This window comes from Gymnodraco acuticeps, unplaced genomic scaffold (assembly GCF_902827175.1).
Source record: "Gymnodraco acuticeps unplaced genomic scaffold, fGymAcu1.1, whole genome shotgun sequence".
In the NCBI taxonomy this organism is placed as follows: domain Eukaryota; kingdom Metazoa; phylum Chordata; class Actinopteri; order Perciformes; family Bathydraconidae; genus Gymnodraco; species Gymnodraco acuticeps.
In genome coordinates this window covers 3,152,889-3,176,727 of record NW_022991435.1, presented here as the reverse complement: position 1 = coordinate 3,176,727, position 23,839 = coordinate 3,152,889, and the positions used below count along the sequence as shown (strand labels likewise).

At 39.8% G+C, this 23,839-nt stretch overlaps 2 protein-coding genes across 3 annotated transcripts; both read left to right on the top strand.

Moving 5' to 3' along the window:
- The first annotated feature begins 1,104 nt into the window (after window positions 1–1,104).
- Window positions 1,105–6,066, top strand: LOC117532586 (pyroglutamyl-peptidase 1-like). Of its 2 annotated transcripts, none has more exons than XM_034195932.1 (5): window positions 1,105–1,280; window positions 3,605–3,657; window positions 3,828–3,944; window positions 4,069–4,324; window positions 4,951–6,066. In XM_034195932.1, the coding sequence occupies exons 1-5, from the start codon at window positions 1,250–1,252 to the stop codon at window positions 5,091–5,093; spliced, it is 600 nt and encodes a 199-aa protein (XP_034051823.1). In that variant the 5' UTR covers window positions 1,105–1,249; the 3' UTR covers window positions 5,094–6,066. The 2 variants fall into 2 exon arrangements, with proteins under 2 accessions (XP_034051823.1, XP_034051822.1); XM_034195931.1 differs by having other exon boundaries at window positions 1,114–1,280; window positions 4,069–4,301.
- A 1,410-nt stretch (window positions 6,067–7,476) lies between these two features.
- On the top strand, window positions 7,477–23,587 carry LOC117532701 (regulator of nonsense transcripts 1-like). The gene is made up of 24 exons (XM_034196131.1): window positions 7,477–7,779; window positions 8,588–8,724; window positions 10,168–10,257; window positions 10,971–11,138; window positions 11,505–11,654; window positions 12,037–12,214; window positions 12,463–12,547; window positions 12,779–12,877; window positions 13,444–13,552; window positions 14,216–14,375; window positions 14,565–14,683; window positions 15,255–15,419; window positions 15,753–15,867; window positions 16,226–16,369; window positions 16,476–16,689; window positions 17,112–17,229; window positions 17,778–17,970; window positions 18,842–18,933; window positions 19,103–19,277; window positions 19,504–19,582; window positions 19,756–19,917; window positions 20,010–20,278; window positions 20,550–20,669; window positions 21,491–23,587. The coding sequence occupies exons 1-23, from the start codon at window positions 7,654–7,656 to the stop codon at window positions 20,664–20,666; spliced, it is 3,264 nt and encodes a 1,087-aa protein (XP_034052022.1). The 5' UTR covers window positions 7,477–7,653; the 3' UTR covers window positions 20,667–20,669; window positions 21,491–23,587.
- The last annotated feature ends 252 nt before the right edge of the window (window positions 23,588–23,839 follow it).

Below are 23,839 nucleotides of genomic sequence, written 5' to 3'. Positions count from 1 at the left end.
ACATTATATAAGGCATTGACTTCCTCAGTAAAATGTTGTTGTTCCGCCCATTCACAGCGAGGACGTCAGCAGACTGTCTGCATCAGCACCACCATGCAGAGAGGGCATCATCAGTTTCCATGGCAACACTAACATAGCCGTGACGCAGGCGAGGCGGAGAGGAAGGTGAATGGGTTGAGGGAGAAGAGGGGGTGTTAGCGACTGCAGTGCACGTTGTGTAGGTGTTCAGAGGAGGTGTTGCAGTGTATGTGTGATGTGCTTCAGAGGCAGACATCAGTGTTGTTCTGTAAACCTTAATGAATGAGAGAAATTAGTTTGAAACATTCAATGCAAAAATAAAAATCTCCACTCTATGAAAACATATTTTCTTCTCTGTGCCAGTGTGGAGCCACACAGGGTGCAGTGTCCAGAATGTGTGACTCATTTCGCAACCCAAGGGTGTGGACGGCACCGAGAATGAAAAGAAATGCTGTTAGGCGATATTAGATTAACTCTGCCTTCATGACAACAAACTGGGAAGAGGGTTTGTCCTCTAAACCCAGGTAATGGAGTGTGTCAGGGGTTGTGTAAGATACAATTTCCCCTCCCTCAGCCAGAGAAGTGTCCTTTGACTTTTAATCCCTCGGGCAGGCACGTTCAGAAACGCCCTGTGTCACTCTGACGCTGTTACACTGCAAACATTCACACCTGGGAGCTGCCCAGTAAAACCTCTGAGCATGTCGCTTCATGAGCAGCTGGTCGGGGTCAAATGTTCATTCATGGGTTGTCTCAACAGCTCTTATTGATGGAGGGGAGGTTGTTTTTCATTCACTTAAACAGACGCTAACCTTTAATCTTTGAATGCAGTGCAGATGCTTGCTTTTCATTTCAGCACACACACATGGCTTGAATTACATTCTATTGCATTAAAAACAGTTGGAGTAAAAGTATCAGTTTTCATCATCTCCTGTCCCCCTTTCCAACACTTTCATGAGCATGAAAAACAAAACAAAGATAATGAGTCCTCTTTTGTTTTTTGTTGTTTTTGGCCTTTTAGTCAAATGCATTATAGGCTGCTGTTGAAGAGTGTATGCCCATACAGCAGGTGGCAGTATGATCCATCCAGATCTGGTTTGTGACTTCCTTTCACCTCTGAGTCAGAAGAAGACGGCAGCAAGCGTTGACAATCCACAATCCTGGGATTCTTGTTTGGGATATTTGATCTCTCATTATCAATCTATGACAGCTCCTGTCCTAACAACCAAGGATAATGGCCAATAAGAAGAAAGTAATAGTAACAGGTAAGAGGCTTTAACTGGTCAGTGTCCAGAGAGATTAAGGTGTCTTAGAGAATTCTTTATTGCCTAGTGCTGTTACAGCTCATTGAATTGTCTCCTTGTGTCTGAGCTGCACTTTAATGGATCTGTTTATATGATAAATATTTTATGGCATTGCAGTGAGTATTGCTGCTGTGATGAGAGAAGGGTTGTGTCTGTTGGTTTACATTAGGAAACAAAGATATGAATTAGGTGAAGGAATGATATTTTTTACACTACCATCTGCGAGACAGAAATGATCCTGCACCTTTGTGACGAAGGTAACTTCGTCCCTGTGGACTGCCTTCTTTGGACCTTGTAATATTGCATATATGGGTTTGCACTTTATGAAACAACTTCATTTTGCACAGTAATAATGTCACTCAGCACTTTAGTGAACAGTTTGCACTTTATTAGCGTGATTTGCACAGTACAGTTTGGCATTGCATATTTGCACATTTTTATATAAATGATACTATTTATTGATGTAGTATTTATTACATGATTAATAAATCCTCTTAAGCCCCACGGACCCGGTTCCGGGGCCGAAATCGCGTGATTTGCAGGAAACAACGTCTAAGGAACCTTAATATTTAATAAACTATGAATATTTTATATCCATATAACGGAAAACAAAAACTCTTTTTCATTTTTTTTTCAAAAAAAAACACACATTGCTAACACTGACCCTCTGAATTAGCCCCGAGCGAAAAATGCTAACCTATTACTGCACCGAAAATCACTCCTAGCTCCCTTATTACTTATCCTAGGTGCACATCCAACACATCGTTTATGATCGTAAAGACACAGAATCTAACGTCGCGACGTTATCAACAAAAACGTACATCAAAACATGTGGCGCTAGATCGCCACAACCGCTAACATGGCTTACATTGGTCAAAACTGGCCTTCAATGGCATTAAAACGATAAAAACGATGCTGTAGTTAATCCATAGGTTAATATCCAATGTGACTGTGTCCCCTTTGAAATGTTCTGATAATCTATAAGCAATACAATTGCGTTTCCGTTTCTAGAAGTCAGAGCAGGGATATTCCTACGCTCTGCAACAAGATTGCATTCGCAGAGACGCAAGCTTTTTTTTAACATGAGAGTCTATGGGACGATTTCCCTTCGATTCTATTGGCTCTAACGGTCGGGAAGAGATGTCACATGTCAAAATCGAGCAAGGGGGGCCAGAGATAGGTCAAATCCACCCAAATGGCCCCAGAAGAGGTTTTTTTTTGCTAAATCTGTCTTAAAAGGTCAAATATCACTTGTTTTGCATCAATCTTGATACAGGGTACTTATTATATGTTGTACTTTGGATTCCTAAAGCTTTTAGTCTACTAACCCATCATCCAAGGTTAGTTTTCACTATAAGTACAACATATTTTTTGGACGGACACTAGAATTTACAGTTTTTTTACCATGTTCAATCTGAATTTTCTTTAAAATAAAAAACATCTATATTGATTCTGACTTTTCTACATCCAACTCACAGGTTTATCATTACTTTGAGAAAAAAGATTTTTAATTTAACCCTTTTAGAAGGGAATATATGGTCATTTGTTCTGGGAATGTCATTTTCGAGCTTGAAACCTGAAAAACAGGCTTGGGGCCCTAACAGGTTTAAACCGTATTAATTGGAATGTTGTCTGGCATATGCTGGTCGGGTCCTCGGCTCCACCTGAAAAGAGAGGGGAGTTATAGCGAGAGCGCCGAAAGTGTTTATGATTGTGTAAGATTGACAGCGGTTGAGATTAATCATTGCAAATAATATGTTTGAGCGTGTATATGTCATGACGTTAAGTTGCATTAATTGTACAAGTGTTCCCCGTCCCGTCTTATCTGTTACTGGTGATTGTGGTCACCTGGTGGCCTGTGTTGTCTCCTCTCCCCCCCACCTGTGTCTTATTGGCCTGATTAGTGTGTATGTATTTAGGCTCTGTTTTCCCTGTCAGTGGACAGGTAGTGTGTGTGAGATCCTTGTGGCTGCTGACTGTGTTCAGGTGGACAGCAATTGAGGCTGTGAATCATGTGCCCATGATTTGAATAGATGCGGGTTGTATTTAAACGCTCTGCCTCTGCCTGCTTGCTTGGTCGTGCCGCTCAACGGTCTGTCTCACAACCTTTTACCTATGAATACAATTTAATGTTTAACTGGCAACTGTTGGACTTTGAAATGTTTTAAACATTTGCCCTTATCACTACATGACTGATTGCCATGATTGCGTTTTTATTTTCTTTGCTGCACTTGTCTCATTACTGCAGTGAAGATTGTTTTAATTTAAAATATTTTTCTCTGTAGGTTTTGAGCCTTTTGGTGGCCATGCAGTGAACTCCAGCTGGGTGGCAGTACAGGTAATCCAGTTATCCATTTCAACAAAGGTGCATTTAAGCTCCTGAATAATCATTTAAAGACAGATGTACATTTTTGGTGGGTTTTCCCTCAACTCACTGTTTGCCTGCAAAGCCCTGTAAGACTGCATTTGAGTTTAACATATATACACAATTTTTCCCTGTGCTGACAGGAACTGGAGAAGTTAGGTCTTGGTGAAGCAGTAGACCTCCATGTGTGTGAGGTTCCTGTTGAATACCAGGCTGTTCAAGACCTACTGCCTTCCCTGTGGAAAGAGCCCCAGCCACAGGTATAGAAAACACACAATATTGTACATAACAAACACATTTTTCCACTATATTACATATGAAATGTTGTCATAATCCCTCACTTAATCCAAAACAACCCTCCTCTGTGTTTGGTCCTGTGAGCAGCTGGTGGTCCATGTGGGTGTTTCTGGGTTAGCCACCACTGTGACTCTGGAGCAGTGCGGCCACAACAAAGGTTACAAACGTCTGGACAACTGCAGCTTCTGCCCGGCCTCCCAGTGCTGCATGGACAGCGGCCCCGACTGCATACAATCGGTCCTGGACATGGAAACAGTCTGCAAAACAGTCAATGGCTCTGACCTCGGGGTCACTCTTTCGGTGTCCAAAGATGCTGGAAGGTTTTGTTTTATAGTTTACACACGTAGGTACATTTACACACTCACATACTCTCCTAGCAAAGGACAGGTGTTAGTCATAATGGAATAATGAATACAATGATTCAAATGAAAATAGATAGTGTGCTAATAAGATAAGAAAACTTTATTGTCCATTCCATGATGCAATACTGTGACAATATTCATGTTATTTATCAGTTGTTGCCATTGTTACAGGCAAATTAATTATTATAATTTAAAATATAACAGGATTACCCTCAATAAACCAATTTAGCATTGCAAAGCTTCCATTTTCATGCCTGAATGAAGGCCACAAACTTAAGAGTTTGGTCTGAAATGGACAAAATATTTTTATTTGTGTTTATTTTAAAACTGCATATACTATAAGTGTTTTGGCTTCTGCTTTGTGGATTTGGTTTGAGTTAATACATCTCTCAATCTTCATCTCATGAATACATATTCCCACCTCTCCTAGTCGAAATATCCTTTTTTTTCTCAGCTGGATAATTGCAAAATATGCATGATGATTAGGAGTGTTTCATGACTCATCTTGAAAGTCTTAACAGCTTGGTTTTCCATTAGTATCTTTATCTGTTTGGTCATGTTGACATGTGATAATACAGACAACCACTTTTGTTTTGGTGTATGGCAGGTATCTGTGTGACTACACCTACTACACCTCTCTGTACCTGGGGCACGGCCACTCTGCCTTCATCCATGTGCCTCCTCTTGGGAAACCCTACAGCAGCCAGGATCTGGGGCGAGCTCTGCAGGCCGCCGTGCAGGAGATGCTGAAAATACTGGAACTGGATCCTGAACACAACAAGCACTGCAATCACGAGCAGCATCATCATCATCATCATCAGCATGACCACGTATGACTTACAGGCAGAGTGCTGGTTGACTATCTTGGGGTCAGCACTGTGCTGACCCCAAGATAGTCAACCATTAGCTCCAGAAATTAATGGCCTTAACTGGGTGCTTTTACCTGTAATATCCGTGCCATTTGTAAACCATGTTAAAAAATATTGAACTTTTAGTTTATTCTAGATCTGGTCTTGGTTCTTTACATGTGTGTGTGTGCAGGAGTATTGGGCACCTGTGAATATCAACCATTCCTCTTCCTCGGACACAACTGTGAAAATAGATGTTAACAACAATTATAGTTGTATTAACATTGTATGATGTGAAAGGGGATTTATGTGACGTCTTTAACATACAATAGTAGCTGAAACGCCAATTATTTGCAACACATTGTGGGAACATTTACAGCTTCACTAACTTTTAAAGCCACACCTTCTGCCTGTGAGTCTGTCCTCTCACTTTCAAGTGTTTTTTTTCTCCAGTATTATACCTACTATTGGTATGATTTGTGTTTGTCTTGAAATTATGCTGCCATGCTCCATTGTATTGCTTACATTTGCATTAGAGAAATATGATTTATATTGAATTCAAATGTTAATATTCACACTTAATGGTAAAAATTGTTTGCTTATCTCAGGGAATATATTGCACACACAATCGATATTAAGTAATCTGATCAATTGTGATCAATGTGTCTGTCCTATGTACAGTATGTGGTGTACCTTTGCAAGGCAAAGCCATCTTCAAACTGTGTATTATTAAAACACGTAACACACAGGCTTCTTTTATTTATTTTATCCATGTCTAAGGTACTGCTTCAACATGCACTGCTTGTACTTTGAAAATAACATCAACTAAAAAATGATTGCTCATCATTTTCCTTTTACATTCATGAATGCTAATATAGGTTTCAGTAAATAATCATAAAAGCTATTTTTCTCACCTTGATATTCTTTTTATCTGAAATCTACATGCACATTTGGCTTAATAACCACACCCATGAAATGTCAACTCCTAAAGAAAATAAATTATAAGCCAAAGCATTTTATGATCTGTGATTACAAAGCCAGTAAGAAGTGAACATTGTGTTCTTTGAGACTCAACTATTTGAATGCCAGTGTTACCTTTTTAAGTTCAAAACTTCTGTAAACTTGATTCAAGGCCTGGCACTGAGGATGAACAAAGACTTGTGTGTGGCCTCTGTCGAGATTTTCCTGAAAAGGCAAGGCTGAACAAGACAACAGATTAAAGTATTATCAGATGAATTCCAACAACCACTTAGGCTTCCATTTTAAAAAGGCAGGTAGATTTAAGGTCTGTGATTTTTCCTAAGACAGTCTATTTTTGTACAGTAAGATGTGAAACATTAGGAAACAATACATTGATTTGTCATGTGTATTTTTTAAATTCTAATATAACACTTTGAGATTCCTGTGGTGCAGGGCGAGTTATGCAATTACTGGGTGTAGTTCATCCTGGTTCAACAGACCTGCTGAACTTGTTCTGACCTGACAGATCTGTGAAAAGAACATGGAGTTAATAGAGGGGAGGGGGAGGTGTCTGAACCCCAAAGAAAATGCATAGATGCCAATGTTAAAGGTTCATATTTACACTGATTTCCCCACATGTAGTGAAAGTGGGAAATAAAGATTGCCTCTGCTTATATTGATCTAGAACTTTTCCTTCCATTGCATTTTGTTTTAGCTCTTACACATGTAGTATGGGATGATTTATGGGGGCAATGTCTACTGAAATTATCTTTCATATTCAATCATTTTATATGTGGTGTGTATATACACTTTCTAAAATATTTCATTATATTCAGTTTAGGACAGTTAATCTTTGTTAACACCAGGTACACGACTATAACATATATTATTCAACTTCAATTAGATGACCTTCTATTTGACTCTTTTTCTTTTTCACAGGGCAAATAAAATAATGTGAATGAATGTGAAAAGGATTTAATTTAATTAGATTAAATCTCTTTGGCTCAACTCCCTGGTGTGGTGCCCTGTTATTACTTTCTGGTTATCAGAATCAGAAATACTTTATTGAAAAATAAGAAAAATAGAAATAAGGATGTAAAAAATATGAGATTTTTTTTACCAATAAATATGATACAACTGTAATTCATAATTTAATTAATCATGAAGGTTGGATCTATAATTCCGTGAGTTAAAAGGCAAACAATTATGAATTAGACACATTTAATGACAGAGAGGGCTTTCAGAAATAAAAGTGGCACATTCAATTCTGCTCACGTATGTCTCCTTGCCTCCTTTCTTGCAGGTGACTTACTGTAGGAGACAAGTGGGCGTAAGGGAGGAGAGTAAACGTGAGGGGATGCAAATGGCATGCAGCCGTAGTCCAAGCTCTCTTACCACCAGTATTTGTAATTTCAGCAGGACTGTGTCTCAGTCATTCATTCTTTTTTTACTGGAATAGCAACCGTTTGGGGAGAAATTGTGTTTATTAAAAAGGTAAAAACATGAGTGTCGAGGCGTACGGGCCGAGCTCGCAGACTCTTACGTTCCTGGACACCCTGAGCTCCGAATACGACTTCACCCTGCCGAGCCAGACCCAAGGCCAAACCCAGAGTCAGCTGGAAAACCAGGTGCATGAGGCTATTGGTGGCATCTCGATGTCAACACATCTCTTCTTCTGTGTTGACAACTACGCTAACGTTAGCTAACAACACCGCTGGGTAGTGGGTACCTCCGGTTAGCATGGTAACGCCTTCCACCTGTTACCATGCTTTTATCCCGCTAACTGGCTAGCATGCTAGCTACCCTACACAGTTAGCAGTCTGACAGCTAGTTTGTCAATGCAGCACTTTAATGGTATCCAAATCAAGATTGACAGGGGTTTGCTAATGTAGCAGATACGATTCATGTCCGTTTTTATGTTTATTAGCTCTTGTATGCACTAAATACTTCAGCGATTACAGAGAGTGGTAGATGCATTTAGTTGGATACAGTCAGTGTGATATAACTGTCAACAAACTGTCTGTTGATGTGACAGCCACCAACACTGAAATAAATCCTTAGCTCTTTAGTTTTACATTTGTTGTCTTTTTGTGATACTATATTTTTTTGTAATTGTCAATAGGGGCCTATCATATTTATTATTATTGGTAAAATGTTTTTAAATGTAATTTTCCAATATTACTTCAGGTATCATGTGTATATAATGTATATATTTGAGTTTATTCTATTACTCACTAATTGTCAGGCATTGTTATTATTACTTTTTATACACTTCCATTTCTTAGTTTTTATTCTTATGATGTAGCCTAAGTTTTGAGCATTTTATGGCACTAATCATTTCCTTCAGGAATAATACAGTTCTTTCTTATGTCATTGTATCCCCTGTTGACATTAAGTCTAATTCATAGTTATAATATGATACCTCTGTCTCCTCAGGTTAATGGCCCTGATGGCCTGCTACAGAATGGAGAAGACCCAGTGTTAAAAGCCGGTCAGCTGCTGGCAGAGTTGAACTTTGAGGAGGATGAGGAGGATGCGTACTACACCAAAGATCTTCCAATACATGCCTGCAGGTAAACACTAATGTGACACATCACAGTAGAACATAATCTATATGGTTCAGCAACACCTTTATAACAAATTGAGTCTCAGTAGGTTGTAGCAGTTTTGTTGACATAAATGTCTGAAAATAAATTCTACTTTTCAAATGCAATTTCTTTAAAATAAAATAGTTACTTTTGAGCACATTCCAAGCAAATACTTCTCCCTTGTTCTCAACCGCTGAACAAACATCTTTTCAACTCTACAGGCCCTCATTCACGCACTTTACAGATGGCACATAATCCAAATAATCTGTACATCTTGTATCATGTTTATGTCAACAAGTGGTTGATTACTATATTTGTTACATAATGTTGAGCGCTGCAGCCCTTCTCATACTCACAGCCTGTATACTCTCTCACTAACAAGTTGGCTGTCAGCCCTTAGTTTCGCTGTGCCAGACATTCTCAGTTGACTAGCTTTGTCTCTAAAAAAGTGATGAATTACCATATCTTTCACCAATAGATGAGTAGCAAATTCAAATGTTGTCATATCGACAATCAAAACACAGTTTGTTGGACAGAGAATGACAGCTTTGCTTTTTTTAGTCACCCTCTGCTTTTCAATATTTGTATAAAATCTTTGATATCCATCAGCAACATACAGTTTGTGTATTAGGTATGCTGCTAGAGTCTTTGCTGTTTAACTGGTTATTGCACAAAGTTTCAAGTGTCATATTAATTAGTATATGCATACGACCCGGTTACATACATCTCTAAGATTAAGAGGAGGAGTTTTTCAAAAGCTCACAACACTCAAAGATAAAAGCTGTGAAGCCAAAACTGATATTTGAGAGTTTTGACAAAATCTAATTTGTGATTATTTATTTTCTTACACAACTCATTACCTAAAAGACATGTTTTACAATGTGCCTTATTTAGTTTCATAATTGCAATCAATAAAAGTGCTGGACAAAAAAATAAACCTGACATTACTTTCTTCCTGTACAAACTATAGTATTTTTTATATATTTTGTATCCTTTGCAAATCCGTACTGGCAATACAGATCTACTGCAATCAGTGTATGTTTGCAATATATCATCCAAGGTGATTTATTGCTTGAGGTTTCATTAATGTGCATATTCAGTATGCAATATCAAAATCAATACGATCAGTTACAGAGTCTCTCTAAGTTGTTGTTCCCAAAAATGGATAAAAGTCAAATAAGTAAGTTAGAAATTGTTTTATTGTGTCATTGCTCTAGACCTCTTCAAGATGTTTGGATGGATTGTTGCATGACTTTACTTTCATTGATAAAGCATTAGTTTACAACACTCAAGTGGCAGTGTCATTTAAATGAGACGTGGTTATTTTTCTTGTTTTGTTTTTTGACATACTAGATTGTAAGCTGGCCCATGAACTTAACTTTCATGTTTTGTGTATGTTTTTTCAATGTTGGCCTCCTTCTGTTTTAGTTACTGTGGTATTCATGATCCAGCCTGTGTGGTCTACTGCAACACCAGCAAGAAGTGGTTCTGTAACGGCCGGGGAAACACATCCGGCAGGTAAGACACACACAGTGTAAGCTAGGTTATTATTGACTCTCTCTGTTGGTGGACTTATCTGAAAGACTACAGCGAGGATCATTTTACAGTATAGTATTCTACAATATCATCACAGCAGGTGTTCACAGCCACTATTATAATACGTCTCGGCCATAAATGGACAGTTGTAGTTATGGAGGTACATTTAAGGGAATAATGTTTATTTAATTCCAAGGGCTAATTTAAATGCATTCAAGTTATCGAAGGCAAATAGGATTTATAATTCTAAATTCAAAGTCATTTTTTATGTTGTCCTCCTCCTTTGAATCAGCCTTAATACATTTGTGTGTCCTTTACAATTGAAGCAGCTTTTGCCATTTTTTGCTCTGATAGTTCTGCCACTAGACTGCAGGTGGAGAGCTCTGCGCAATAAATACATAGCGACACATTTGGGAATTTTTATGAACCCCCACAACTACTTAAATGTTTGTAGAACTTGTGTTTCTATCAGTTGTATGATAGTATATCATATTAAAAGCTGTATAAACAAACACGTGCAAAATTGCATTATTCATTAATGACTTTTCCTCCTGTAGTTCCATGCTTCATTTGTGTCTAAATAAAATGAAGAATGGCACATCAGTATTGTACAGTACACCCTAATCCCATACAAGACTGCAGTGTTTTGCATTTCCTCCCTATGATGCATTAATTGTCATTCGTTCTACTTTTAGCCACATTGTAAACCACCTGGTGAGAGCAAAGTCCAAGGAGGTGACCCTGCATAAAGATGGCCCTCTGGGGGAAACTGTGCTGGAGTGCTACAACTGTGGCTGTCGCAATGTCTTCCTGTTGGGCTTCATCCCTGCCAAGGCCGACTCTGTGGTGGTGCTACTGTGCAGGTAAGGTTGCTTGAACAGGGTTGGTACAAAGTCTTCCAAATTTATAGAAATGCTTATTTGCTTTTACTCCTTCGAAAAATGCACGATTTTGCACAGAATATTTGTGTTTCATCTACAATATCATTGTAATACTTGAAAAGAAACCTATTAACTTAATTTTTGCTTCTCACATTAGGGTTAAGCGAAGTGGATCTATCTAAGCATAAATAATTATGATCAAAACATACTCAAGGTAAAATTAAAAATGCGTAAAATAAACAAAGTGGTGTCTTTATGTCCCTGGCCATGCAAACTGACCTTCCTTGGGGAAATAAAAGAAAATTCCAAATGTGATTGTGTGACATTTCTTCTTTGGTTGTGACCCAGGCAGCCATGTGCCAGCCAGAGCAGCCTGAAGGACATCAACTGGGACAGCTCTCAGTGGCAGCCTCTCATCCAGGACCGCTGCTTCCTGTCCTGGCTGGTGAAGATCCCCTCGGAGCAGGAGCAGCTCAGGGCCCGTCAGAGCTCTGGAAGGTATGTAAAGGATCTGCGGTGGCACACACCCGCCATTACATTCACTATGTCAATATTCTGAAGGCACATATCTCTGAGCGTGGGTTGGGCTTATCTTTACAGTTAACCAGATAAAGTCATATCGTTGGGTGTGATGCAAATAACTTTATTGCGGGTTTACTGATAATTTTCTTTCGGTTTCACTGCCTGTGATACTTTTTTCCCCAGTAGACTGTCAAAGTGAGCGAGCATTCACAACACCAGGGCTCTCAAACTGGAATTCAGCCTCCTGTCAAAGCATGTCAAAGCATGTCAAAACATGTCAACATTTCTTTATAAAAAGGACCTACTGTCTAAATCCTTCCAATTGGAATTAAGGACATTTTAGCTTATTGAAAGAAAGGTGTGTGTGTGGGCAGGAAAATCCCACTGCGACCTTGGAGGACCTGGAGAAGCCTGGTGTGGACGAGGAGCCCCAACATGTGCTGCTCCGATATGAGGACGCCTACCAGTACCAGAACATCTTTGGTCCTCTTGTGAAGCTGGAGGCCGACTATGATAAGAAACTCAAGGAGTCTCAGGTTGGAGAACCAAAAGAGAACATTTATTATTCAGAAAATATTTGTTACATGTATGTTGTAATAAACACCTAAAGTAACAATTTGGAATTATACCTTTTTAACTACTAATCAATTAATCGACAAACTAATTAGTTTTCAACTACATAATTATTGATGGTGATGAAATGACTCTTTTCTACTGTGTTTTAGTTCATAGATACATTGTGAAATACTTGGTTTCAGTTAACAGAAACGTTGCTTCCTAACAGACTCAAGACAGCATAACAGTAAGATGGGACTTGGGCTTGAATAAAAAGAGGATTGCTTATTTCACTATTCCCAAGACGGACTCGGGTATGTGTTTGTATTTTTGCGTCAAATGTTTACATTGTTGTCATCCTGGTTTGTTTAAAATGAATGTTATTTGAAATTAGTTACAAAAAACAGACATTCCAATATTATTTAAATATATGTATATATGGCTATGGTGTGTTTTTGTATTTGATTACATAATTTTGCCTTTACTCCAAGCAGTAATGTGTAGTACTTAATGGCGTTTCCTTTTTTGTCCATCTCACCCTGTAGATATGCGACTGATGCAGGGAGATGAAATCTGCCTGAGGTACAAAGGGGATCTGGCCCCTCCGTGGAAAGGCATCGGACATGTCATTAAAGTCCCTGATAGTATCCTTATGACTGTTACGATATAATAACATACTGTATTTAACCACATTTACCTATTTAATCTGAAAATAACACATGTATCACTTTTGCAAGAGTGTCACAGGCAGAAAGGTCTCTTAGTACATTAAAGTGAAGCTCAACTTAATTATCAGTAAAATGAGTCTTTAGTAACATCTAGTGACAGCAGTGGGAAACTACAATAACGCCCTCAAACATGCCTTTCTCTAGTCACGAGTTGTTTTTTTAAAACAGATTCTTTATTTTGAAAGTGATTAAACAGCTTGTCACTTGTTAATTAATAGGTACATCACTCCAACAATAAGAAAAGAGACTGAATTATACCATTTGTTGGTGCATATATCCAACATTTCTTGATTTCACTTTGAAAAGTGTCTACAATTCCACCTAAAAGTCCTGTTGACGATGTTAATCTGGGTTTTGATTAAATAAAAAATGCTAAGACCCGTTAAGAGAGCTTGAAATATCATTAAGCAACACATGGTATTGTTCATTAACTCTTTGTGTAGCAGTACTATGTTTACCTCTTCCTTGACCTTCTGTCCCAGACTATGGTGATGAGATTGCCATAGAGCTCAGGAGCAGTGCCGGCGCTCCAGTGGAGATCCCTCACAACTTTCAGGTCGACTTTGTGTGGAAGTCCACTTCCTTCGACAGGTATTCAGAAACAAACCCACACACACCTTGCTGTGATAAATGTTGATGGAAGACTTGAAACCTAGCTTTATGTATCAGTTAAGCCAATCTTAAGTTGAGTCATTTGGTTAAAGTAGGAGCCAGAGTGTATACTGTACATACAATCAAGAGACTACATATTCATTTCCTGTTTATTTTTGTTTATGCATATTCAGTGGAAGGTCAATCAATCAATCAATGTTTATTTATATAGTCCAATATCACAAATGTTACATTTGTCTCAGTGGACTTCACAGTTTGTACAGAATATCAGTATGGCAATACGACACCCTCTGTCCTTAGACCCTCACATCGTACAAGGAAAAACTTCCGGAGAAAACCCACAGTTTAAAGGGAAAATGGGAGAAACCTCAAGGTGGCTTTTAAATGCTTTTTGCATTTCACTAGTCTATGAAGTCTAACGTTTTTAACGTGCAATGAGTCACTTTGCTCTGTATTTACTTGAATATTTGACACCATTGTTTATGAAATGTTTTATTTTTGGAAAAAGTAAATTACTACCTTAATGTTTTCAATGACTCATTCTGGGCAGTTAGTTTCTGCAAAGCTTTTCCACTGAATGACAAGTCTTTTTTTGGATCCAGCAAACAACTTGATGTTTATATTCCTGTCTTCATCACCCAGGATGCAGAGTGCCCTGAAGATGTTTGCTGTGGACGAGACTTCAGTGTCTGGTTACATCTACCACAAGCTGCTGGGACACGAGGTAGAGGACGTGGTGATCAAGTGCCAGCTGCCCAAACGCTTCACTGCTCAAGGCCTGCCCGACCTCAACCACTCACAGGTGAGTTGGAGGGACGAGGGGAGAAACTGCTTTAATATAAAAACAGGAAAGTTACAGACCACATAAACAACATGACAGATACCATGCACAGTTCACTCCTATTCCTCAAGTGCTTCCCAAAATTCAAGGAATGCAACTATTCATATAGCTACTGTATGAATCCTTTGTGTCTTGGCTGTTATGATGCAGGTGTACGCAGTGAAGACGGTGCTGCAGCGTCCTCTCAGTCTGATCCAGGGTCCTCCTGGCACAGGGAAGACGGTCACCTCTGCCACCGTCGTCTACCACCTGGCCAGACAGGGCAACGGGTAAGACACATGGAGAAGTATTTTACTGCTTTGTCTGTGTTTTTTATCTGTGGGCTGGTTTCATTTAATTTCAAACCTTTATTTATGCAGGTGAATCCCATTGAGATCATTGATCTCTTTTTCAAGGGTGACCTGCTGCAAGTAGGTTCCACATGAATACATATAAACATAACAGAAAAACAAAAAGGACAGCATATTTACAGCGACTACAGTTTACATAGCTAGTAACATTTACAGGTTCCAACAACCTGTTGGAACCTCAACTGGTACTATCAGAAATAATACCCATCTCCTTGGTTATAAAATTAGTATTTGGTTTGAATGTTTTTATTTAAATGGTCTGTACCCAATGCATTTTATTTACATTTGAAGCTTTTATTGAGGTTGTTGAATGATCATTGTTGAATTTTTTTATGATGTCTTCACCCTGAAAAACAATTGTGTGTGTGTGTGACAAACAGGAGAGCCAAACTGTTTTGTTTTTTGGAAAGTCTGCCTAAACTATTCTCCAAGAATATCTTGGCTTTTAGTTTTGCCCCCTAAGACCGCGTTGTGACTTTTGTTCCTGCAGGCCAGTGTTGGTGTGTGCTCCCAGCAACATTGCGGTCGACCAGCTGACGGAGAAGATCCACCAGACGGGCCTGAAGGTGGTGAGGCTGTGTGCCAAGAGCAGGGAGGCCATTGACTCGCCTGTGTCCTTCCTGGCTCTGCACAACCAGACCCGCAACATGGACAGGTAACAAACTACTGGCTTTGATCAATACAAAAACCTGTGTGTGGTTAACTGTGAGTACAAGTATCAGATTTATACTTATATACACACACCATCAGTCTTAAAAAACGTGTCTTTGAAAAACAGAACTAGTATCGAAACAATTATATTTGATAACACTAAAAGCATGTTGTTGCTAAGCAGTATCATATCATACAAGTCCTGTTGGAGACAAATGTGTTAATGTTTTTTAGCAACAAATGTGAATCCAGGAAGTACAAATATGATAATTATTGGAGTAATGGTAACATCTGCTCACAGGCATGGTTATGAACTTATGAGTTATGATTTCTGCAGCATGCCAGAACTTCAGAAGCTGCAGCAGCTGAAGGACGAGACTGGAGAGCTGTCGTCCTCAGACGAGAAGCGCTACAGAGCTCTGAGACGCGCCGCCGAGAGGGAACTGCTTATGGTATGAAGAATGGTCTTATGCAAGACCTACTACTGACTGTTTGTGACACTACAGGGCTATTTTAGTTTAGTAGTTTAAAGGTTTGAAGCCTCATTCATAATGTTAACATTCAAATTGAGATATATTCCAGTGGTGATAGGAGCTTGTAAATGTGTGTAAGTATGGAGTTAGTACAGCCCTTTCACATTTAATAGTGATTTTCAAGTGGCATATATTTTTTAGGCTAATCAGTTCAGGCCTACTGAAAAGAGTGTGTCATGGTAATGGTTTCTAGAAATCTCAAGAATCAAAAAGACTTAGAAAAGTGTTGCAGAAAGTTCATTAATATTTCTTCTTTATCGCTTCCCTCTTTTCCCAGAATGCCGATGTGATCTGCTGCACCTGTGTTGGGGCGGGGGATCCTCGTCTGGCCAAAATGCAGTTCCGCTCGATCCTGATCGATGAGAGCACCCAGGCCACCGAACCAGAGTGCATGGTGCCCGTCGTCCTGGGCGCCAAACAGGTAGGGTCTTCATGAGAGAAAGTAAACCTGTCTGCTTAAAGCTCTGTCTTTCCAAATTGTGAGGACCACATTTATTTATTTTGTCTTAATGACTTTTGTTCCGTAGTTGATTCTGGTGGGTGATCACTGCCAGCTGGGCCCGGTGGCGATGTGTAAGAAGGCGGCTAAAGCCGGTCTGTCCCAGTCTCTGTTTGAGCGTCTGGTGGTTTTGGGGATCCGGCCAATCCGCCTGCAGGTCCAGTACCGCATGCACCCGGCCCTCAGCGCCTTTCCATCCAACATCTTCTACGAGGGCTCTCTGCAGAACGGAGTCACGGCGGGTAAGATGGAAAATAAACATTTTACAAAGCAATTTTGTTTAGGTTCATTTACGAACTGTGGCCCTTTTGCTGTGTGTTGTCTCCTCTCTCTTCCTGTAAATCTTCATCTATCCTAATATAAAAGTTATCTAGTGTAATCTTAAATGTTTTTACTTGGCATAACCTTAACTGCCTTTTTAAATGGCACCTAAAATCATTCTCAGGCTTCAGTGTGCAGCTAAATGCTCTAAAGTCATATGATGCTGCTCCAAGATATGTCCTTGCATTTTTTCCTCAAACCCTATTACCTCTTTGGTCCAGTAACCCTGTGAGACCACGGAAATAGTTTTTTGTGAAAGGTGGGGGCTGGCAGACTTATTTATCTTGTTGTATATATGCTGCACATGTCCTTATTCTCATCGGATTGTTTGTTTCTTCTACAGCGGACCGAGTGAAGAAAGGCTTTGACTTCCAGTGGCCGCAGCCCGACAAGCCCATGTTCTTCTATGTGACCCAAGGCCAGGAGGAAATAGCCAGCTCTGGAACATCCTATCTCAACAGGTTATACTTTCTCATTGTGTTGATCAGATAGAATTGGGGAGGGATGAAACCCTCTGTAATGGTCACACATGCAGAGCACACAGCACACACAGTGACATTTGTTCTCTGCATTTAACCCATCCTAGTTCCAGGAGTCTAGTACTAGGAGCAGTGGGCAGCTATTGTACAGCGCCCGGGGAGCAATGGGAGTGATGGGGGAAGGGGGGTGTCCGGTGCCTTGCTCAAGGGCACCACGGCAGGGCAGGAGGTGAACTGGGACCTCTCCAAGTAGCAGTCCACACTCCATATTTTAGGTCTGGTCGGGGACTTGAACCGGCGACTCTACAGCTCCCAGTCCAAGCCCCTACTGACTGAGCCACTGCCGGACTATATATAGATATCTATAATGTTAATTTTCACGAGTCAATTTAACCCTTGACTGATCCACATGTAGCCACTAAAAATGACTTGGATGTTCAGAAAACGTTGTTGTAAAACATAGTACATATCACACTCTATAATGTTTCAGTCAAGCATTTGTCATGTATTTACCATACTTGTCTACGCAGGACTGAGGCAGCGAATGTGGAGAAAATAACCACCAGGTTGCTGAAGGCTGGAGCCAAACCCAATCAGATCGGCATCATTACGCCCTACGAGGGTCAGAGGTCCTACCTGGTTCAGTACATGCAGTTCAGCGGCTCCCTCCATACCAAACTCTACCAGGTAAAGCTGCAAATAAGTTTTCAGTTTAAATGTTGTGTGGTGGAATTCATCAGAATAAGATAAAGCATTTAGGTCTGCATGCAAGCGATAATAAAAAGTGTTTGTTTATGGAAAAAAGTATGCAAGAACAGTGCAAGCCTGAATACTAGCCAAGGTTTGCCTAATACTTGCTGAGCTCCAATTCCTATTGATAGAGAAGAAGCCAGCAGCAGGTCGTCATAATGTTGATTCTGTGATTGACTTCATGATTTGCTAGAAGAAAGTCTGTGTTTGGGTGTATGTGTTCTCTTCATGCTGGGGTTTATTTCCTGACAACAAGACCCTCCACTCTGTGACACCCCTGCACTACCATGAGTGTGTTTGTAGGACCAGCAATTTAATGTTACGTTTTTTTTAATGAATAGCCTTTCTCACAGTTATGGTTCTATGATTTAAGCTTCTCAACTCAATGGAGGACCTTCAGTGTAAATAGTGAAACAAAGTGTGCCATTGTAAGTAAGCGACAGCTGTTTTTTAAGCGTGCCAGATACATATGTAATTCTTGATCGTAACACCCCTTATGAGATTACTATGTTGTCATTTCATTATTGTAATGTTATGTTGATTTTTAATTTTCCTTGTTTCTTTTCTTTGTTGTTGTTGTTACAAATGTAGCTGCTGTGACGCAAGAAACGTTTCAGATTTGATCTGATAATAAAGTATCATCACCTTCATCCCCATCATCATCATCATTAGACTAAGTGATGTGGAAGTGGCTCCAATATCCTATAGTTTGTGGCCATTTTCATTAAAATTGTAATACTTGTGAAGAAAGCACAACCAATTTTCTTTAAATGTGTAAATGATTGCCCTGATCATTAGTTTGCCACTGGCCGTGCTTTATTCTCCCTGTAGGAGGTGGAGATAGGACTTCATCCTCTCCTGTGTGAGGGCCAATGAGCACCAGGGCATCGGCTTCCTCAATGACCGACGTCTCAACATGGCACTCACTAGGGCCAGGTAAACGTACACAGAGGATCTTTGTGTAATATCATAAAGGTTTTTCTACTCTAGACATTTTCTATTTACTCAATTTTTATACTCGCTTAATTATTTTTGATATGTTGATGTCGTCAACATATCTTCGCATCTGTTTCTTATCATTAAGTCTTCTGCTAATGTCACGTAGGTATGGTGTGATTATTGTGGGAAACCCAAAGGCCCTGTCGAAGCAGCCTCTGTGGAACCACCTTTTGAATTACTACAAGGAGCAGAAGGTCCTGGTTGAGGGGCCCCTGAACAACTTGAGGGAGAGCCTCATGCAATTCAGCAAGCCCCGCAAGCTTGTCAACACCATCAACCCTGTGAGTTTAGTGTGTGTATTAAACAGAGAATAAATCTAACATCAGGGTTTAACTGGGTCATGAAACTGTTGTTTTCCGGTGGGGAATGTGAAGGATTAAGATGCGTTCATTTACTCATGCAGATGGGACAAGTCTAAAGAAACGGGGTAATAAATCAGTGTTCATGCAAAGATGATGAGACATGTCCTAAAAACACATTTAAAATAGCTTTTTAATTTTTTTGCAGGGTGGACGATTCATGAGCACAGCCATGTATGATGCCAGGGAGGCTCTCATTCCTGGATCTGCTTATGACCGCAGCAACGGTGAGAAACTGTTAACCAAATACCTATCATTATTTTTGAATGTTAGAAAAATACTAATTAACCAATTGCAAACATGTTGAATGTGCTTGCTTAAGCATTTCAAATACAAAAACAAGAACCATGTTTTAGATTTAAAAGGAAGTAATACTAACCCGTACTGCTTTCCTCTACAGGACGTTCATCCAATATGTATTTCCAGACCCACGACCAAATTGGTATGATCGGCACCGGCCCCAATCCCATGAATTCCCTGAACATCCCCATCCCCTTCAACCTTGTGATGCCCCCCATACCTCCACCTGGGTACATGGGACAGGTCAATGGACCCTCAGCAGGTGAGTGAGACATCAAGCTGTAGCTAAGTGTGGCATGCTTAAAAGGCCCTTGGTGCTATGGAACACTTATAACACAAATATCCTGCCTCCAGGTCGAGGTGGAGGAATGAAAGGCAAGGCAGGCGGTGGAGGAGGAGGCGGGAATCGAGGTGGCCGTCAAAGAAACCGCGGCAACATGGGGAACCACAGCGGAGGGAATGGAGGAGCAGACCGGCATGGAGGCCACATGAGCGGCAGCCAGGCCAGCCAGGACCTGGGCTCCCAGTCGTTCTCCCAGGGCCCACTGACGCAGGGCTACATCAACATGAGCCAGCCCTCTCAGATGAGCCAGCCCGGGCTCTCACAGCCTGAACTCTCTCAGGTTCGATCACTGAACTGCCATCTATTGTGAAAACATCTAAATTATAAAGTCAGTATTTAGTAGATTCATGATGTGCGCTTTCTGAAGCCAGTTCTTTGTATTACTGCCGGGTCTGTTTGCACATATATTCCAAGTGTGTGTCCAGGTTTCCCCTTCAAGCAAAGACGTCTTCATCTTGTCCAAACCACTTGCTGCTTTTCTGCCTGGAAAGAAATTAAGGCGTAACTTTTGCCTGGCCTCTTTTTAACTTTTTGTTTTTTTCCCATTATAGGACAGTTACCTAGGAGACGAGTTCAAATCCCAGATTGATGTGGCGTTGTCCCAGGACTCCACCTACCAGGGGGAGCGGGCCTACCAACACGGTGTGACTGGACTGTCCCAGTACTAGACTGTAAGTAATTCCACTGAGGACTGAAACTAAGATGTTTCAATGAAAGGAAATTAATAGTTTGATATTTTCGAAAAAGAGCCAATTCACTTCCTTGAGTTAAAGACGCAATAGACACGTTTTTGCCATAATGAAGTAAATGTTGATTACACAATGTAATGGATATAAACTGATGACACTATCACCATCTTAGTTGATTTCCTATAATCCTCACTATGCAATTCAGTCTGCCACAGGGTATGTCCTGGTAGAATTAAGTCTTGAAGCAGTGAGTCCTGTGTTGCTGCAAGAATCACAATATGACTTTGCGACAGCAAATCCAACAAAATGTATACTTGGAAACCTTAGATGGCAGGGGGAGTTATCTGTTGCCACTTAAACCTGTAGAAAAAGTGTAAAAACAACAGTTGCTCAATGATGGAGGGATAAGTGCCAGACTATTTCTTGGCAGAGGCCAGTAACTTGCTGGAGTTTCTTTGCTTGTTGGCAGCTTCACATTGAAGACTTTAAGAAGTCACTGCATCTGACAAAGAAATAGTATATATATTTAATATATGTGACATAGCATGTAGATAACTGGTGGGTGGATTTTGTTACCTAACTAGCTAGCATTCCCCAGATTTCAGTCTGTGTGCTAAGCTAACTGCCCGCTAACTCCAGCCTTATATCTACTATATAGATGTGATTGGTATTGACTTTCTTATTGAACTCTCTGCTCTCACTATTCTTTTAAATAAAGGGTTTATCTGTTTATTTCTTAAATGATAAATGAATATTTCCTAAAACAAGTATTAACGTGTTTGTTTTTTGTATTTGTCTCACAGGTTGCTGGTAAAGAGCTAGGCCTATGTGAAGCTTAGTTCAATGGTATTTTAATCTGGGTAATAACAAAAAAGAACAAACATGGATACCCGTTTTCCACTGCTACAACCGAAGCACCACTGTGTGAAAGTGACAGGAGAGAAACCGTGAGAAACCAACGAATCACAAGTGTGAGAGCAAACATGGGAGTAGAGCTGGACAGGAAGCGAGCAAGAGACGAGGAGAGAAGGCACTGCTGCTCACACGCAAGGACATGGCGAAGGAGAGAGCTGTCGTTGTCGGAGCAGCACAGTCGGAGAAGCAAGACCTTCGACAGGTCAAGGAGGGTGGAGGTCCCAACAATTCTGGAGTCGGGAATGGGGGGGCGACTGTGTCATCTTGTCCCTCGCGAGTCCCTGAACCCTCTGAGATCTTCAGGCAGTAGAGGTTGGGAATCTTGCTCCAAAAGTTGAGAAAGATGGAGGAAAAGTGTCTCTCACAAATGTCCTCCAAGCTAACTCAACAGGACATCTTCTGTAGCTTGGAGAGAGAGAAGACAAAAGGAGACACAGCTCTTGAAGCAGTTGTTATGGCAACTTTTTTAAACTCAAAGCTTGAATTGAGGCTCTAAATATTTAACATCGAAGCATCCAGGAGAGATGAGTGTGAAAACACTGTCTGGCTTCTCAAGTGAACTCAAAAGTGCTTGTCGTGCCTCAAAGAGTTCCAATGAAATTTGAGGATAATTTGCTTTTCTTTCTCAGCTTTGAGTTGGAAAGTGTTCTAAAATAAAAGCTGTTTTCATTGAGGTATTCAGTGATGTAAGCTAGTGTAGTAGCCGTCTTTCAAGGCAGGGCTTTCTCGAGGCAGTCTGCAAGGATCAAGTGGGGGTTTTAGCTCTTACAGATATAAACATAAAAGACACCTTTGTCTCCAGATCTGAGGCTCTAAACATCTGAATAAAGAGAGACATTTTAGTTTTTGCTCTTCTAAATGTATCTTTAAACTAGTGTTAAAGAGTGGGTGAACACTCTAACTTATGACTGAATTAAGCTGTCATTCTTTCCTGCTGACCCTAAAGCCACTAAAGCTTGCAGACAGGGATCATCTTGAGCATCTATAGCAAAAGGCATCAAAAAAGCCAAATCAAGAGGGCAGCAAAGACCCTGCTCCAAAACAAAAAGAAACTGCATACATTGAGATTATCTCTGAAAATAAATCATCTTGAGTAGACATAACTACTAACATACTATACATAACTACTCTGTACCAATGATGAGTAAAACCTCTAGGTTCCGATCCGATCTTAAAACAAATGTGTTGAAAAGAAACGTGATCATAGTTTTCACCATGTCAGAATGGTAAGGGATATTAAGCATTTTGAAATGCCCATAGCAAAGTTATATGTTGAACGTGCACTGTAACCCTAAAATGTGGCATAAAGAGCTCTTTAAATGATTACGATGCAAGGACAAAAACTTAACATTGTCGTCTTCCCCTATTTGTTTCCGTCCTTTGGTTTCCTTAAGTGTTGAACTAATAGAAATATGTCAAACTGTCACATATAGTTATGCATCATGCCAGAGTTGTATAACTTCAAAAGACATTAGTGAACTTTGATTCAGAGCTCTACGTGTGCCGTTTGGTCTTATTTTACATGTTTTAGATGGACAATGTTTCCATGAAGCTTGTTATAATCACTTTGTAATTGTTTTTAGTTGTACTTAGTTTAGTTTCATGTCGTCAGTACAGTATTATATATTGATAATATATAACACTTTGGCCAACTTTTATTGTAATAATATGTATTTATTCCCCCTTTCTGTATATTCTCTGTAGATTAGTTTACTCTTAATTTATCTCACAACCTATATGGATAAGATCACCATTCCCATCTAGATGCTCCCTATTAAGATTATCATGCATTTCATTTAATGAATAAAAGTAGTTTATTCATTTTTCCATCTTATATTTTCAAATGAAGGAATTTGTTTGGCCTATTGCTGTTAACAACTGAACTGAAAATTACGTTTTGTGTTTGGAACATTTTGTATTTCTGCCCACAAGATTCTCCTGTTGATATTCTTGGAAGATTACAATTCCCTTCTTTGCTGCTTCAACTTGACTTCACTGTTGTATTTCTGTGTTAAAGCCTCCATGCCAGTAACAGGCATTATGTCTGTATATCTTCACATTTGGCACAAAGTTTACTTGGACTCAAGCAAGGATGAATTGATTTTAATTTGGTAGTTAAAGATCAAGGTCATTGTGATTTAGTAGATTATTCATATCTCACGGATGCAGACATTAATTATGAAAATGTTACGCAAATGTCTAATAGAATAATGAGGTAATCACACTTCTGACATAAA